Below are 20,161 nucleotides of genomic sequence, written 5' to 3' on the forward strand. Positions count from 1 at the left end.
TTACATTCTATGTTATTCTATAGCTATTCAGGAAATACAACACAAATACATAATGTTTATATTACTTTCAAACTTGCATAATACAATATAAAAGCCAGGTAATCTAATATGTAATGTCCATCTTCAACAACAATAATGCAAAAATTGGGGAGTAAAGATAAATATTATTACATGTCCTAGTATGGGTCTAGCTCTTTTCAAAGTTCAATGACATTTTAAGTGTCAAATTCTGTTACACGTATATATTGAATACCTCATTTATTTTTTACAAAAATTACAGAAATTCATTTGAAAGCCTGAATTTTTGGCATTCTGAACATGATCTTCTGAAGAAGCAATGTTATAAGTAAATAAGTAAGAATGTAGCAGGAATACTGTATATGTGCAATAAAAATAATAAAAAGGAATATTAGATTGATTCTAATAATTAAAAAAGAACAAAACTTGATAAGACTGATTTGCTTAATATTGGCAATTAAGAAATAAGAAAAGATGAAAAGGTAGGTTGAAACTCTCAGAAATACCCACTGAGACACTTCGGTTGATTTTGAGACCATCAGAGATCATGGCAATGGTTTTTTGGAGGTCTATGTTTAGTGAATAATTTCTTCAAATATGTGGCAATTCCAGAGCTAAAGTTAGCAAACAGAAAAAAAATCATGAGAATGGGATTGAATCTTAAAAATTATTGTTGAAAGGATGATAGGAAAGGAATAAGCCAAATTATTAGCCAAACTAAACATCAAGTGTTAAGATTCGCCTCAGGCTTTGTGACCACTGCACCCCCAAGTGCCAGAGGAGTTTGCAGCTGGTCATTGGCTTCAGGGTACATGGGGAAAGCTTCAAGCAATGTGTCATCACATATTTGACAATATGGGATATTCACAAGTGGATTGAAAATAACATCAGAAAGTGATTTTTACTGAGCTTCTAGGGGTCACCAACACTATAGACTGAACCAAAGTAATAGGAAAGAGGGTTAGTCACTATGAGCCTGATGTTTAGCTTGAGCTAAATCATTAATCTGACTACTTATATTGTCTTCCTGCAAATCATAGCAATGATTAAAATTATTTTTTTGAATTGAAAATTAGTTAAAGCAAAATTAATGCTTCTTTAGCCTTAATATTTGCATTATTTTCTCCTTCACTCAAACCCATTCTCTGCTCTAATGTCATTTTACCAGAGAAACTCTTTGACCATCCTCCATAAAATGACACTCTCCATGAACTGCCCACATTCCTCATCTTTCTTCTCTGCCTTGCTATGCCTTTACTTAATTGTTTTATTATTTAAAGTCCTACAGTAGAATATAAGCTTATGAGGCTTTGTTTTATTCCCCTCTGCATCCCAGGTCCTAGAAGAGTTCCTGGTATATTGTAGACACTCAAATATTTGTTGAATGAATAAATGAATAAATGAATCATGCATTTTAGAGAAAACAGTTCCTGCTAGAGACTGTACATATATAAATATGTTTACACACAACCTCCTTGCTCCTGTGTTCTGCTTCAAAAGTACACTTTTGATTTTTATCACATAAATCAGATAGTTTTTACATGTTGTTTTGTATGTTTTTCATGCTACCCATCTCCCTGAAATGGGTGGCTAGAATATACGAGACCCCTCATTAAGTTTGGATACAACATTGATAATTAAAATTACTAAATCTTCTAGAATTTCTGATTTTTGAACAGGTGGCTTTACTTTGTGAAGCTTCATACAGGAGTATTCATACTGATCATAAGAAAGTAGGCATTAAATTCATATTTGACATTATTTATTTTGGTTCAAAGCTTAAAATGCTATTACTATATGAAGGACACTGATAAGGTATTTTGTTATTGCCTTTTTCATTCATGTGAAAATGACATGACATACATTACTTATCAAAATAATACAATTACTTTTTGTATCATGCCAGTTTTTGATATGCATAGTATTTAGACCTTGAAAATCATGCAAATCTAAGGGTCATGTTTTCTATTACTTTTGTTCTTAGAATGGAGTTACCAAAACAGAAGTATTTAAACTGTTGGCTTTTGACCACTTACTTTGTCACTTTTTTTATTGTTAAAATGACATTAGATGAGACAATGCTGTACTAGAATATTTCTGACATCCACTTGACAGAGTAACAGATCTAAAAAACTAATAAGTTATCATGTAAAATAAGATGTTCTTTATGACAAAAGACATAACACTCTTATCTGATACAAAAATCCAGTTGTTAATTACCAAGTATGCAATTTAAGAACAGAAATAAAAAGAAAAAAATACTAACAGTGAATATAACCAAAAACAAATCAATTGGTTTTCTCAAATTTTCCAAATCAGTTTAAGTAGTAATTATGCCCCCAAAACAAAGTTGGGAGCCTAAAAAGAATTGTACTGACTGACTACACAGCATATAAATCTGATAAAAGTTTTACTTTCTATAATATAATCCAATATAAAACAGCAACTTAAGTACTATTGTGTTGGAATTTGGGATTCCATCTTTATCAACACATGACTATAAAAATATTTATCTGCAGAGATGCATGCATGCATATATACAAAAATACCAGTTAAAATAAAATTTCATAAGTGCAGAAGTGAAAAAAAATAATTCAGTGGCAAATAGATCCTAGCAATAGTATCATGATTTTGTTAGAATGAAGTAAATTAGTAAATCAGGGCAAGAAACAGGAAACATGTCATAATTATACTTTGAAATGCACATGATGCGAATCCAAAGAAAGGGAATTCATTTTTTGTTTGTTTTTACAACAACAAAAATTCTTTGATGATTTAAATTTGTGGAGCTAAATGCTCTAATCATATCCATCCCAAAAGAAATTCAGGGACTTTCAAGATGATTTGCAACCTTTGGTATGCAGCTGCAGTGAGGCTTTCAAGGCTCTTTAAAACATATTATATCACATAAAACTGTCATAATTTAGATTTATATCATTGAATAACTACTGAAATATTTATTTAGTTTTTAAGGTGCTTTTTCCTGGTAACGTATCTGTAACAGTGGTTTTCAATGTGTCATCCAAGCATCTATGAGAGTCCCCAAGGGCATTTCAGGGGGTCCATGAGATAGAAACTCTTTTCATAATAATACTAAAACTTCATCACCTTTTGCATTCTCAGTATCCCATGAGTATACAGTGAAATTTTACAGAGGTTACAGGATGCATAATAATACTGTATAATGGAAAGTGCCAACATTTTGAATTCCTGCATAACACAGTAGTGAAAAATAAGGAGAAATAACTAGAAGTGAATATTAAAAAACCTGATTCCCTACACAATATCATTATGGAAAAGAGAAAATACACATCAGAAATTATATATTACTAGCTTAGCTGACCCTTTCCTATCGGGCATTCTGTTGAGGACGTAAGGCAGCATAAAAATCAATATGCGAAAATTTCTGATAAATTGTTTTAAGGTTTGAGGTTAAGTGCTTTCTCAACTCTTTAATACTCTCTCCAGTTTAAGAATTTTTAGATACAGAAATAGATGCTATAAATTCTATACAGTCTTTTATCTTGCCTGTCACTCAAAAAGACGTTTTAAAGAGGAGAGCAGCAAACATTCTATGTTTAGGTATTGACATTGAATCAAATGCCTCTCATGATTTTTTAGTGCAATTACCCTCTACCTTAAGGCAATAGCTGCCAGAGGAGCAACTGGGAAAGGTTTAATACATTGAGGTGCTGAATGTTAATTTCCAAACTGTAGAAACTCCAGACACCAGATGAAGTTTGTTAAATGTTATTAAAGTAGTGCGACTGCTTTTTTAAAGCAGATTAACCAGAATTTGTTTACCTGAATCAAATGCCTTGCATACTGTTTTAAATGGTGAAATTGTGTTTCTGAAATAACCATAATCATAGCATACTAAACCAGTAAATACGGTGGATGTCTAAGCTGAATAATATTGCTTTTGGCCCACAAACAAACAGATTTTACTATACATACAACAATGTAATTGCTTTCTTTTGTATTAAACTATGAACTTATTGAGACAAGAAATTTTATCTCAGTCAAGTCTATTTTCCAAATACCATATGCTTAAAAATTTTTGAATAGTATCAGTCACAATCAAGCTTTAAAGATAATTCCAAAAGAGGAATTCCCAAAACATTTTGTGCAATATCAGTGTTCTTGCAGCAAGAACATATACCCAAAAAGAAAACTTAGAATGGCTTAGTTGTTTTAGTGTTATTGTTTAAAAAAAATAGAAGTCCTGTTACCTTATAACCATACCTCATATTTTATGGTAAATTATAAACTTATTGTACTAAACAAGGCTCATTATGGAAGATTAAATCAACAATTTCTAAATTACTGTAGAAATGAACATGCAAATCACAGCTTCTCGGAAGGAAGCCAGGACCCCCATGGATATTTTGAGGGAGTTCCAAGAAAACACAAGGATGAACACTGAAGAATTCTAAACAGCTATTTATTGGTAGTGAATGAGCCTATTTGTTCAGTGCGGTTTTTAAGTATCTTAAGACACTGAAACAGGAAGGCAAAGAGCCTGTTGCACTTTTATTTCAGAAATGCTAAAGAGCAATTTTTTTTTTTTTTTTGAGACAGAGTTTCACTCTGTTGCCCTGGCTAGAGTGCCATGGCATCAGCCTAGCTCACAGCAACCTCAGACTCCTGGGCTCAATCAATCCTCCTGCCTCTACCTCCAGAGTAGCTGAGATTACAGGCGCGCACCACCATGCCCAGCTAATTTTTTCTCCATTTTTAGTTGTCTGGCTAATTTCTTTCTATTTTAAGTAGAGAAGAGGGTCTTGCTCTTGTCAAGGCTGGTCTTGAACTCCTGACCTCGAGCAATCCTCCCGCCTCAGCCTCCCAGAGTGCGAGGATTACAGGCATGAGCGGCTGCTCTCAACCTTAAAGAGCAATTTTCACACAGCAACAACTTTCTTCCTACTAAGGTCAAAAATGTGGTCCTCATGAGGTCCTGACAAAGTAACAAGTGTAAATCAAACACTGAAAGTTAACCCAATACACTCTCCAAAGAATGGATGGGAATGACCTAGATTTAGATGAATCTTTCAAGTTCCTACCAGAGAAGGTGTTCTTTTGAGAATCCTAGAAATCAAGACTAGTACTGGGAACAAGGATGCTCTCATTTAATAATTGGACATGGCCTAGAAATTAGAACCTGAATGAATAACCATAAATTCAATATTTCAAATAACTTCCTTTTATTAAATACTAATAAACTGGAAGTATTTCTTGAATAATGTGATTGTAGTAACAACAAAACAATGCAAGAAAGCATGATACTTTTCATGAACTGTTAGAGGCTCATGTAGTAGCAGTTTATCAAGGGTACTTTAGAAAGCAGAGTAGCAGTGAGTAGAATAAAAAAACATTCTTCGGGACAATAAATAGTATTATCATTTGTTGCATATGCTCTTTAGTTGATAGTTTAGTCATAAAAATGATGTTTTGTTGCAGATATGTTGGCTGGCTGATTTTTCTAGAGATCAGACGTGGAGCACTAAAAAGCACTATCATGCATTTATCCCAATTTCATCTAGTGTTCAGAGCTACATAGTTGTAGTCACTGTTATAAATTTAATTCAACTAGCTGCAAGATATAAAATGTCCTTTTCTTTCTCGTGCTCTTGACCTAATGAACTGTGTTCCTGAGGACAACATATTTACACAAGACACATTTCCAAAAAATTACTTAGATTCATGAACAAAGTGAATCTACTACAAAGTTTACTTGAAAATACGAAAAACAAACAGGGTGATGTATAAAGCCATTAGGAGCATTCAAACTCCTAAACCAATGCATCTAGGAATATCCCAGGGACATTGTGCTACAGTATTCTGGTTATATTATTGTGACTTTACCTGAAGATGAAGCTCTGTCTAGCATACTATGTGATATAGATGCCATGTGACAATTTTGATGGTGGTTAATGGAGTTGTTAAGATTGATAATTTACAAAAAGAATGAGTTGTGTGGGTTTTTTTTAAATCAGGAAGAAACTTTTATTATAGAAGTAGACAGGAAAAAATAACAGAAGTTTATTGTCTTTGAAAACTACCCATTCTCTAGGCTGATGAGAAGATGGAGAAAATGGTTATATACTACCATTAGAATCGAAAATAGATAACAAAGTATATTAAAGATAACTGGGCAATTCATATACCAAAAATTCTCACACATTTTTACACATTTTGATCTAGCAATTTTATTTCTAGAAATTTATCATGTGGAGGTAATTATGGACAGACATTAACAATATCAGAATGTATATCAAAATATCATTAATAATATCAAAACATTGAAATTCTGCCCAATTAATATGGCATTGTTTAAATAAATTTTATATATATTAATAAAATAGAGTACTATCCACTATTAAATAATATTGTAAACAAATATTTAATCATCTGGAAAATTTATAATTCATGTTTTTAAGTTGAAACAGGCATATTATAAAATAACATTGAATTTATATATAAAGTACTAAATTCATTGATAAGTTGAAATCATTGCATATATGTATCAGTACATATAGTGTGATCTCATTTTTATAACTATATGACAAAGTTGGAACTATTTATATATTAAAATGCATAGAAAAATATTTTGAAAGGATAAGATTGGTTATCTTTGGGGAGCATCATTAGTGATGACTATTATATATGTACTTTTTATCTCTTTTCCAAACTTTCTGCAGTGAAAAAATATTTTATATATCTTCTAAGTTTTCTGATGTGAAAATTTTCTCTAAAGAAATGGAATTTCAAACAAATCTATCAATACATACATGAAAAAATATTCAAATTCATTTTAAATTAAATAGGTACCAATTAAAACAATTAGATGCAATTTCTTCTAACTGATAAGTAAATATTAAAATTAATGCTAATATCTAGTTTTATCAGTATAGTAAAGTGTGCTCGTAAAATAGGCACACATTCTTTCACACAAAAGATTCAATTTCTGTAATACATCATAAGGAAATCATCAGGCTCATACAATTATGAATGCAGATGGATCATTCATGCATTTGTATAAAATATTTAAAAACTAAGTATAATAGTAATTTACTCACTCATTAGGGTTTGCTTTAAAAAATGGTACAACCAGAAAATAGAATACATCATGCTGCTAAAAACAAAAACTTAAAGATTACTTACTGATAGTGAAATATTCAATAGGAGTATTGCTAAGGAGAAAAATGGCATACAATGGTATTATGAACAATTCTATTTTAATAATATAGTCATGCCTATGTTTGTATATATAAGTATGAAGAAAAATCTGGAATAACTGACTCACAAAGTTGCAAATGTTTTCTGTGGGTGGCATAATTACGGACAAGTTTTCTCCTTTTTATTGCTTTGTTTTCAAATTTTTATATTATGAGTTGGTGTTATTTATGTAAACATTGGTTTTAAAGTGTTTTAAAATTATATTTAGTAGGATGGGGTCCTCAGAATTTATTCAATCTGCTTACTCAACCATGATGAAAAGACGGGTAAATATAAAATTTCAAGATCTTAGGCATGTGAGAGACTTGCTCCTTTGCAGGGAGGGTGTGTGTGTGCTCAGCATTAAACCAATGTGTGGAATTTCAGAATCATTACATTTTAAACAGTGACCATCTATTTATTTGCTGGTCAATGTGATACAAAATGGAAAACAAAGCTAAAAGAGGAAGAAATCTGAGTTACTCACCCTTGTTGTGTAAGCAGCTTCCGGATCATCCTCTAGAACACGTGAGAGCCCAAAGTCGGAAACCTTACACACCAAATTACTGTTGATCAAGATGTTCCGAGCAGCCAGGTCTCGGTGAACGTAGCCCATGTCTGACAGGTACTTCATGCCAGATGCTATTCCTCGAAGCATCCCCACAAGCTGGATGACTGTAAACTGGGCATCATGTTTCTGCGAAGCATTTCAAATGTACGATTAAAATGTGCTACTATCTCCCAAAGATATATATATTTTAGTTAAAATATCATATACGAAATTTTCTAACTACACACATTTTAGTTCTAAGCACTCAAGAGTAAGAACGGTGGATAAATGGATACAAGGATAAAACAAAATAACACAGTGGTTGCATTACCAAATACTTTGTAACAAGAAGTATCCCAATATTCTTTCACTTGAAGTTCAAAATTAGGACTTTCCTGGTCTCTATGTGACATAAAAACGTTTCCTTGGAAACATTAATGTAAAAAACAATAAAATGAAATGGATCTTCTGGCTACTTTAGGTTGATACTTTTTGTTTGATTGAATTTTCATTTTCTTCATTCTTGACTTCCAGATATTTTATGAATTGCTTCAAATAAAATGGATGTTATTTTTTTAATTATTATCATACATAATTAGTTTCCATTTGTCAAAAATATTTATTAATTATTTGTGTTCTACCCCAGCCTAAGTTGTAATTCATGAAATAGAAAGCAGTAGTAGACAAAGTCATATGGTCCTAGATTTAGAAAAGCTTCCAATCCAGTTGGATGAAAATAAAAACATATAGTTTATAATGTATAGATAATTTATTAATATAAAATTCCATGTCTAATTATAGCTTTATACACAATAATTTAAATAGAAATTTACTATAATAGTTTAAATCACTTGATTTATTTTTGAAGTATGTTTGTGAAATAATTGCTATTGAAAATTTTATTTGGCTAGTGAATATTAAAATAAAATATGTAATTCTAATTCTTAGAAAATTTAGAATTTTCCTCCATGCTTATGACTGATACTACATATTTAATCTATCTAATGATCTATCATCTCCCTATCTCAATTTATATAGTAATAGTACCAAAAGAAACTTGATGACAGGACTTTTGTCTTTTCTTATCACCTGTAGTGGAAGGTAATTGGAAGTGTCTTGAACTTCATAACATTTTTGAACATAATATTTATTGAAATATATTAACATTTAATATATTGAATATAATACATTGACTTATAGTATTCTAAAATATATTAAAGTATAAAGCTTCCAAATTTAAAGGATTAAAATATATAACAAAAATTATATCTCAGAATGTATATATACTTTAGCATTATAGCAAATGCTTATTTTCTGGGTGGGCAGCACTATGTGAGAGGTAGATGGTCTATCTTATAGCAGACTGAGATTACTTTAAATAAAGAAAAGGGAATGTTTTTGTCTTACATCAATGTTTTTATATCTTGCTTTAGAGTTCTTTTTATTTTTATTTTAACTGGTGGAGATCTTGACAGTACAAAAAGGTTGAAGAATGCAGAATTTGTTTTAAAAATACAAATCATTAACATATGAATGCTATAAAATAAAGATGCAATTTTATAGTCTTCTTGCTATTTAGCCTCTGAAAGTTTCAGTTTTACTTTAAACTTAGATTACCTAATTGCTTGGCACAATATTAGACAGTGTCTCTAACATTTTCAGCAATTTATTCATATATGTGTATGTGTGTGTATGTGTGTATATACATGCATATACATATGTATATATATACATGCACACATAAAATTTTTTACTTACACGTAAGAAACTGTCCAATGAACCATTTTCCATGTATTCGGTGACAATCATAACTGGCTTACCTAGATATATGGCAAATAAGAAATTAAATAATCAGCACAATTCAACAAATATCATACAATGGACATATACATACACTTTGATACAACCAATGAATACAAAGATGTAAGAATTTTTCCTATCCTCCAAATTTTAAAAAGTTGTAATTTAAAAAAAAAAAAACAACCTTAGGTTCCAATAGAAAATATAACTTAAAAAAGCAAAAGTTGGAGGAGATTTGTTTTCAGAATAAAGGCCCATAACCTACAGTATCTAAATTGGTTTATTTGGCATGGCTTTCAGTGAATACAAAATATGCCCCTTTCCTCTTTCCAACTAATCACATCCTAGCTAATCTTCAAAATCAAATATTTCTGCCTTCAAGCCCAAGATAAATTCAGAAATTCAACATGTATTTGTTCTTTCCATGGGTATTTACCAAGCTATGTGCTAGGTATTCTCTTCTGTGCTGGTTAGTTGGAAACAAGTAGATCAAAATTCCTGCCTTCATAGATTCTACATAAAAGTTCTACAAAAAAGTTAATAATAATTATAGTCTTTTACCTATATTTAACACATTAAAATTACGAAATCCTTGCTATATTTAATAGGAAAATAACACTAAAATTAAAATTGCTATTGGCAGTAACTTGTAATAACCATTTTGGAAATATGTGGCCTTAAGTTCCAGTAAACCTTTAACCCAACGGTTTAATGTATTTATATAGCACTTATTATGTGCAAGATACTGGTTTAATTATTTTATATATATTAACATTTTAATTATTATTTCCATTTTACACATGAGAAAACTGATGAGACACGGAGGTTAATTAACTTACTCAGCACCATGCAGTTAACAAGTCATAAAGCCAAAAGTTGCAACCTGAACGCATGATGCCATTACTCTTAGAAATTTATACTGACGGAAACATTTAAAATATGGAAAACATCAGAAACAAAGGTGCTAAGTACATTGGATATATAGAGCTACAAATAGAATAAATGTTCAACCATAGGTAATGATTTAGTCAATTGTTGCATGTCACTTTTGTGGATCATTTAGAATTAAAATGATGACCCTGAAGACTGTAGCACTCTGGATAATTGCTACAGCATAATGTTATAAAAATATAAATAATGTTAGCTGAACATATAACTATATATACATTATGATAGCAACTGGGAAAATAAGTTATGCAAAACAAATATTTGAAAAAGAAAGAGAAATGTACAAAATAAATGTTTTTGATATACAGAAAATACTAGTAATTTTTTTCCATAATTAGAATTGTGTAACATTGCATTAAATACTTGACATATGTTACATCACACTTAATCCTCACAGCATACTTATATTTTAGTAATATGCACTGTTCCAACTTTACTGTTTCCTCACCTGAAAGCATTGTGGATTTGAGCAACTTACTAGAGTAAAATAATTAGTTAGTAGTTAAGTAAATCCTAAACATGACTCTCTATGATGTCAAAGCCTATGTATATTACTACGTTGTAATTCTCTTACTTTACTGTTGCTATAATGTTGCTTTAATTATAAATCCATCATGTTACAAGAAGAGGGAAAATCACTTCTGTTCTAAGTCCAGAAGACCTGAGTTAATTCTTAACTGAGTACTGCTGAAAGAACTAGAGCAAATAAGATATTTTTACAACAGATTTAAAAATCTATTTTAAAAATCTATTTATTTTCATAAGTGAAAAGGATTAATTTATATTTGTAAATTTTGAATTAGTACATGAAGGTTATACTTATTATATTTAGTAACTTGAATATATCCCAGGAAGTATGTCTTACTTACTGAGGTGAAAAAACTATTTAAATTCTATAAAACTTTTTAGATAATTTTCACATATGTTACAATCAATTGATAAATTGATCTATTTTCCATTAAGATAAGACTGATTTAGCTATACATTTTATGTGCCTCATCATGTAAATCTAATTAAGGTGATGATATCTAAAAAGTACTTTTAGCCAAAACCTTCAGCCTCTTTAGAACTTGCTTTTTCAAAATTCTAACTAAACTTTAACTGGAAAATATTTAGAACAAAAAGGAAACTTCACCATTTCCTTGGAAAGTTTAATCTCTCCTGAACTAGTATCAGATGCCTAAAGACTGGTCCCAGAGACCAGGCCTGAAATGAAATGAATGAATGAATAAAATCTTGCATATGCATGTTCTCCATAAATCGCCATGAGTTTCTGTCTTCCTTCCTTAATACCATTCTGGAAAGAATAATACGCTATCAAAATTCAATGCATACTTCAGGTGTAGTCACAGATATTTTGCTTCACACTGCCAACTCTCAATAACATTGGCCAGTTACTATATTTTTATACTACTCAGACCTTTGCTTATCACTCCTTTCCTTCTGGCTCCCAGCCTATGGCCATTTCACTTCCCATTAGCATGTCTAGTAGAATGTTTGGCAAGGGAAATAAAAGTAGCTGAAAAATCAAACCAGTCAATTAAGTCCAAGCCCCATGACCATTCAGAAATCAGATCAGGCTGCATTTAACTCTATAATTTAGGTATTTATAAACATATCAGTTAAGATGGGCAAGTCTGAAAATGTGCTTTGCATTAAGTTCAAAGATTCAGGAAAGTAAATGTACAAAGAGTAAACAGAATTGCAAATATTCTACCTTGGAAAGCAGTATCTTAGAGTATCCCTTGTGATTTTGATTATGATAAATAGGGTTAAAGAAAAAGAGACTGCAATAGTGGTAAGAACTATTTCTAACATAGTGAAAACTTATTTATAAAATGCCAGCTCATCTTCACATTATGCCATATATTTGTGTTCAAGTTTGCATGCTCTTTCATGTGTATTTTGATTTACAAATGACATGATCACCTTTCTAGAGACACAGCCAATATCATTCACTGCCGTCGGAGACTCCAAAACACATCTGGGTCTCCATACTAAACTCAATGAAAGTACTGTTCTACGACTCACTGAAATAAGACTCCATTAAAAATGAACAAAGCAAAATTTGCAGTAGAGTTGTGCTTTTGTTCTTAAATTGACTTGAGTATAAATAAAATGGTGAGCTTTCACAACTCTAGAGTAAAGGGAAGCAAATCAGTCTCTTACAATCAGCTCATTTCCCCAACTATCCCCAGCGGCTCAGAGATATTACTAATCATTGAATCACTGCTTGATGACAGAAGAAATGTGATTCAAAATGTCTAAGAATTCCAGATTCAGCAGTGGCTATTTCACCACAACCTTCTTAACCACATTTTCTATAAAAAGAAGAGTAAGATAACATATGTGAGAGAGAGAAATAGAAAATCAGTCAAATATATTTTCTGTGCAATTTTAAAATAAATGTTGGTTTTTAGATTTAACTATTTTTCTTTGAACATAGAAATTTTTATCAATTATTGAAATACTACAAATTATTGAAATTTAATTCATTTCCAAAGAAAATACTATTAGCTCCTATTGACAACAGTAATTGTGTCTAATGCTTTTCATTTTATTTTCAAAAGACTTAAACATACACTGATCCATGAGTTAATTTAATAAAATCCAAATCATTGACCTTAGAAGCTAGCATATATAATTAGAATAAGGGTGGAAGCAAAAAAAAAAAGATCATAAACAGTAAAAGGGGAGTTAAAGAAAATTGACAAAATGTGCCTTACTATTTCCAGGAAAGAAGACTTGAATCATTTTTGATGAGAAAGAAAATGTTTTAGCTATAGATTTTCATATAGTAGATCAAACTAACTGATAAAATGAATGAATTAAGGTATTTTTCTTTCTGTGTTTTTCTCATTAAATCATTATAAAACTACGGGGCAACGTCCTCCAAATTCCATTTTAATAAAGACATTACTCTGTTGAAATTACCCGTATTACATCTACTGGTCTGTGAGTGAATGAGAGCAGAGGCCAACTCCATTTGTCTGTAGTTCTCAACCCAGCACCTTAGCAGTGTGCCAGTTACAATTTATCAGATTATGTCTATAATTTCAGACTGGCTAAGGATAATCCTTCTCTTGAAAATTAGACTGAGAAACACTTTCTCCAAGTCTTCCTTAATCAATCATATTTTATCAATCCTAACACATAGAATGCTTTAGACTAAGCTGATTTAAACATTTTTAAATTTATTTATGCTTAACTTGAAACAAAATTTAGTATCTTTGTACACAAAAGCTATAGCTTACTCTCCCTTACTCCAGCCAGAGCTAGTCACACAATAAGTGTAATTAATGAATATAGAGTTCTGAATACGCTTCACTTGATTTTATAAAAAGTTTTAGTTTTTCCTTTTAAAACTTTCTACCTTTTATTTATTTGCTTGTGTAATTTGAAAAGTTTAAGATCTTCAGTATAGTACTGAATTAAGTAATGATAGCAGGCTTGATGTTCCTACTTCAAAATATATTTTAATGTTTTACTATTGAATATAATGTGTGTTTGTTTTGTTTTGGGAGTGTTTACATACTTTTATCAGGCAAACATATTTTCTATATGTGCTAATAAGAAAAATTAAATTAAAATAGCAATTTTATGCATCTATTGAGATTGATTTTTCTTTTTGTCTACTAATATTTTAAATTTTTGTAATTACTAAATATTAAACCAACTTTGGGCATAAAATAGTATTTTTAATATGTTGGTAGATATGACATCATAATTCATTACAATGAACTGTTATTTTACTTTCTGATAACAGTTGTATAGTTTGGTATCAATATATTACTAGCCTTATGAGTTAATGGTGATTTTTTTCTCCCTTTCTGCAAAAGTTTGTGTAAGATCAGGATTACTCAGCTATTAAACTAGTGCATCATTATATTTTGTCTTCTTTTATGGCAGTTGCTTTATGTTTAAAGTAGTGATCTATAAAGAGCAGTCTTAGGCACATGCAAGTCATTCTCTAACACATTTTATAATTTGTATTTAATCCTTCAAAACTATCAGAAAATCTTGCTATCTATATAATTGAGGAAAATATACATCATATACTTTTATAATTCAAATGTGGCCAATTCTTCCAAGAGACATAGGTGTACAGTGATGAAGAAATAAAAATTTTTTAAACATGTGGAAATAGCATTCCTGTCTTATTTTTTCTCTAATATATTGAGCAGATATTTTCATAATTTTGTTGATGTGGGCACTTAGACATGTTCTGAACTCATTTATCAATTGGTAATTATGAATGCATGATACAAATTTGTGTCACCAGAGTTTCCAAAATGTGTTATTCTTACTATTTCTGTAAATTACTACTAAAATAAGCACTGCATATGTATTGTCTGTTAGGAAAATGACATGAACTGTAATACCCTTGAGACAAATGCAGAAGGAAACCTTTAGAGAGAAGCAAACAAGAAATAACAAAATTTGGCATCGTTATTAAATAGTGACATCTTGTTCGAGCACTGTTTCCTCATCCTAAGTGCAGGAAATAGGAAAGTGCAAACCAATGGCTAAGGTTTTGGCGCAAAGTGGATGCTCACAACAGTACAGATAAGTTTCAGTTATGAGAAATCCTCTTAATGTTCTGCGCATGACATTTCTTAATAATGTAAGGCTATAAAATTGCTTGGTAGTTTTTTTTTAATTTTCAGAAAATAATCTAAGGAAAAAAATACATCAATCTCATCCAATTCCTTCTATTTCACTAGGTGAAAAGTGGCTAATGGATGGTATTCTTGGAGCCTGAACATCATTTAACTAATGGTGTGATGGCAGAAATATTAAACATTTGCTAAAAACAAGTTCCACTCTTTTGAACTTCAACTAAAATTGATAACACGTGTTAGTACCTAGTTCTGAGCAGAGTTTTTACCCCCAGCTTTCTGCTACTTTGAAGATCAGAGACTCTCTCACCTTCTCTTGTTTAAGACTATCAGGCTCAAAATGTACCATTAAAATTGTTTATGGCTCAATTCAAATAAATTAAAATATGATAAAAAGCTTTCTTTAAATGATTTGAAAATGATACATTATATTAGACCTTATGTTCAAAGCACACAATTTAATAGCAATAATAAAAAAATTATCTTTGAGCGAAAAAAGAATTATTTTCAGATTTTTTTTCTATACACCCATAGCAACTGGTAAAATCTCAACTTTACCAGAGGACTAATTTAGATTTGCATAATTCTTTGTCATTTAATGTATTCTGATGCGATCTCATTTGATCTTCAAAGTATCTAGAAATAGAAAAGTAGTACTGTTAATTCCGTGTTACAAGTGAAGAAGTATCTGTGAATACTTCAGTTTGCAGGAAGTCTCACAACCAGTAAGGATGAGTCAGAACTTGAATTCAGATCAATGATTCTTATCAATCAGATCAATATCTTCTCTAGATATTGATATGCTCTTGTTCTTTTTTAAATACAATTTTGTCATTAAGTTATAAGCTCTGCATCACTCTAGTGTGTGTGTATATTTGTTTCTGAACTCTGTAGGTAGATTGTTTTAGAAGTCATATAGTCTCAGGAAACAAAGAAAACAATAGGAGAAGAATAAATAGCATTTTTTTGGAGACAAAAATTGCCGTATTTATGTATTAAATACAACATATTAACTTCATCATAAGGAGTTTCTATTTCCTCTCAGATGTTACAGGGTGCCAGACTTAGAGCTTATAAATATGCCACTAAGGAGTTCAAAAAATCCAATTCTAGGGCTACTACTCTATTATGTTTACAATATATGAGATGACTGGGATTTATATAGTCAGATTTGGCAGCTTCTTACATGCTTATTTGACCAGGGAGATGTATCAAATTTAGAACTCTCACCCTAAGAATAAGGCAGTTTTAATCCATATTAGAATGTTAAAGATTCAGACTTGAATAAGATATTTAATATATAATATCTTCAATTTTTAAAGGTCATTTTTAATGTATTTTTGCTGCATTTTGTCTTGAATATTTATGGATTTCTTTGGATACCATAATTCATAATTATTTCATTTTTATATCCAAGAAAATTTGCTACCATAGTTATAGTTCAATGTTGCTTTTCATGCAGTACATGGTTTCATAGGAAATAGAAAAATATAATGGGTAGCTTTCAATAATTCATAACTCTGGAAACAAAACCATCAACTCATGTTTGATAAAACAATAGAGCCTATTAAGGTAAGCTTAAATTTAAACCTAATATTTGTTTGACAGCACCTATTATCTTATTTTTTCTGAGTTGTAGGTGTTGGAGAAGATAGGGGATAATTCCATCCACATGAAAATGTAGTTGTTTTCTTCATCATTCCCTGAGTGATGCAAACAGTTATAAAATTACACTTCTTTGAAAAATGAATTCAATTTAATAAATTGAACACTAAAGAAGACACTATTCTTTCCTTCCTTCTTTCCTTCCTTCATCAATTAATCAATCTTCATTCTTCAACACTGTTAAATTAAGTATCTACCATCATCCAGGGTCTATTTTGGTTACTGACCATCAAATTACTTGGATTCTTGCCCTCTCTGAGAGTTTATATTTTGTTTTAGGTATTAAGGGTTATTAATTTTCTTGAGAAATTTTTTGAAGCTTGAGGAATGACTTTCCATGATCAAGTTGTTAGAGAAAATTTAAAAAAAACAAAAGAATAAGTAAAATAAAAGAAAAAAATAAAAACCTGTTTTAGTCCAGAGATGAGGATAGAGATGAACAGAATAAGTTCCCAAGGCTATGTCTAACACTTTCTAGCTGGACAAGCTACTTATCCCTTGCAATTATTGTTTGCTCAAATGTAAAAGAGAAATTATCACATCTAATTCACGGGTTAGTGGTAAGAATAAAATGATGCCATAGTATTATGGCAGGCACATAACAGATATTTCATAATGAAAAACTTGAAAAATTGAGAGTTAGAAGAATGGCTGCACAGGTACCGGTGAATTTTCTCTCTACACGAGTATCAAGATCTGAAGGACAACCACTTGATGAGGATGTCATGGAAGGCATTGAATGGGTAAATGACATTAATATCCCAGTGAGATGTGTTACTATAATTCTATAGATAAAAAATAGCATAGCCTTGTGAAGAAGGAACAAAGGATTCATACATTTTCCCAAGCCTTACTACTGCTAGCAAGTGCTTTAATTATTAAAACATTTAAAAAGTATCTTTTTCAACAGGAAATGTTTCAATGTTACTACTAATATGGCCTGATTTTTAGGGGCGAAAAGGCAAAAAAAACTTCTTACCAGACTTAACAGGAGCACACGATATGTGGTTAAGCTATTCTACATTGCTAAATTCTTAATTCCACTTATTATATATAAAGACTTGAAAGGAAATCAAAGTATACTTCAAGTATACCATGCTCTCATGAAGAAGGAAATGCCTTTTTAATCACACTAGAGTGAAAATAGGTATTAGTACCATTTGGAAAATGTTCTATGTAATGTTAAAGGGAAATATCATTGTGAAAAACATAATGAGTAATGTCTGCTGGTAACCATAGAGCATGTAAATGTGGTGCCAATGAATTATCCCCTAAAGGATGCCAAATTCCCTGCCATATGTTGTCTTTCACTCTAAGGAGTATGATGCCAATTTTGCTTATTCTTCATTCTGTGCTTCAAAATCTTTGAGAAAAAAAAAAAACAAAACAGTCCCATAGCATTCTCAAGAGGTTTTCATTGGGATTAGAGCCAAAAATCACAGATCTGCCTCACAGGATGCCTTTTGAGCCTGGCTGGAGAAACTATCATGGAAATAAATTCATATCTCTATCATGGGCTATGAGCCAGAGCTTCCCCAGAGCAGTCGAGAACCCACCTGTGACCTCAGATCAGAATTATTTAAAATCCACAGAGAACCAAGAAAAGGCCTTGAGTCTATAGTGATCCCAATCTTTACAGCTCAGAAGCATTTCCAAGACTCCCACATTTTTCCTAAAGTCAGGGGTGCAGGGGCTAGGTAAAGATTTGGAAACTTAAAACAGACTGGTGAACAATAAAAGAAAAGGCAGCTCACTGGGTGTTCCTGTCAAAATGAAGTCATTGTTTTTCCTTGCTACTCTACATAATTGAGAGTTCTCTACAATTCTCTTCTTAATTATCATTTGGTCAGCATGTCTTTAGATAGTCTAATGTCTAGCTCCTAATATTTTTGAAGATCTAAAATGGCACTCTTAATATAATACTAGTAAAATATTTTGCTCTATTGTCAAAGAGAGACACGTTAATCCTAAACTAATCTTTTTGTTAGAACTGAGATACTTATGAAAAAAGATAAAAATTCTTAAATAGTTGAGTTTGGGTTTAAACAACCTTTGCTCAACATACACAAAGGCAGGTCTTATGACTGACTTACTCTTAGTAACAACTCCTTCCAGTCGAATGATATTGGGATGGTCAAACTGTCCCATAATACTTGCTTCTCCCAGGAAGTCTCTCCTCTGCTTTTCTGTGTAGCCTACTTTCAGGGTCTTGATGGCCACTGAAATCTCTTTTTTTGAAGGCAGTTTTAAGCGACCACTGCATACCTCTCCAAATTCACCTGTTAGGATGCAGAAGAACAGCAAGAAAATAGGAGCAATTACACAACAAAAAATTATCACTAAAGAGCAACTGTTTTCTCTCAATAATTTCATTAAAACTATTTGTGCCTTTGACCTGCAAGATGTACACTATAGTGCTTCAAATTATTTTGGATGATAATAATATAAGACTGCCTAGGAAACCTTAGGATATCCACATCCTGATGGGAAATGAACCTTGGAAGAAGCTACATATATCTTAAAGTACCATACAATGAAATCACGCAAAATGAAAAAACAAGAGATAAGTTGAAAGCTGCATCTACTAGACTGTTTACCCCTTGTTCTCATAGCTACCATTATTTCAGGGTAATTAACAGGACAGCACAGACAGTGATTAAAGTTGAACACTGGATTCAATTTCAGATGTGTTTATTCTGTTTTTACCAAGAGGGTCAATTTGGCTATATACTCAGACTCTCTGAAAATGAGAATGAAAGCATCTGCTATCAATTCATGTTATTGGAGTATTGGTGTGTTGCATTACTGACATAATGGCTATAAAGTTCTTTGGGCTTCTGGGAGGAAAACAACAATATAACAGTATCAAATAAAACATATTATGTTTTATCTAAGGATTTACTATAGGCCTATTTTCTTAGACTTAATGTCTTTAATGAAAAATTGTCTTAAATGTGCAATTAATCCAGAATTTGTTGAACATGAAGTATCGCTTACTTTTAAATATTCTAGCCAAATTGATATAAAATTGTCTAGAACTAGTATGGGCACTACCTTCAGTATGCATTGTTACTGAGAAGATTTACCATCATTCTTTCACTGGATTTTGAGCTTCCTTCAAGAAGAGGCCTTTCTACATTTACTTCTCCGTCCCCACGCTGCCCTAAAGATTGCCGCAGAGTAGTGCCATAGAAAGTTTCTTGTACACACAGCATTTCTAATATTGTGTGGATTATTAGATCTGTTTTGTGCCACATTAAAAAATGGTTAATATTAAATGATAGCTTTTTTCTGAAATATTCTAGGATTAATTACATGGTTAATATTTTTGGCTCTTGATGGA

General features: G+C 31.2%; 1 protein-coding gene across 2 annotated transcripts in view; it reads right to left on the reverse strand.

Annotated features, from left to right (window-relative positions):
- Positions 1-20,161, reverse strand: part of EPHA3 (EPH receptor A3) — a 326,023-nt gene that overhangs the window by 34,374 nt on the left and 271,488 nt on the right. For both annotated transcript variants that reach the window (XM_045557657.1, XM_045557665.1), the window contains exons 11-13: positions 18,912-19,097; positions 9,545-9,606; positions 7,724-7,933 (exon numbers count right to left, since the gene is read on the reverse strand). In XM_045557657.1, coding sequence (XP_045413613.1) covers positions 7,724-7,933; positions 9,545-9,606; positions 18,912-19,097 — 458 coding nt within the window. The remainder of the gene's footprint in view (positions 1-7,723; positions 7,934-9,544; positions 9,607-18,911; positions 19,098-20,161) is intronic.

The sequence above is a fragment of the Lemur catta genome, chromosome 1 (assembly GCF_020740605.2).
Source record: "Lemur catta isolate mLemCat1 chromosome 1, mLemCat1.pri, whole genome shotgun sequence".
NCBI classification, from domain to species: domain Eukaryota; kingdom Metazoa; phylum Chordata; class Mammalia; order Primates; family Lemuridae; genus Lemur; species Lemur catta.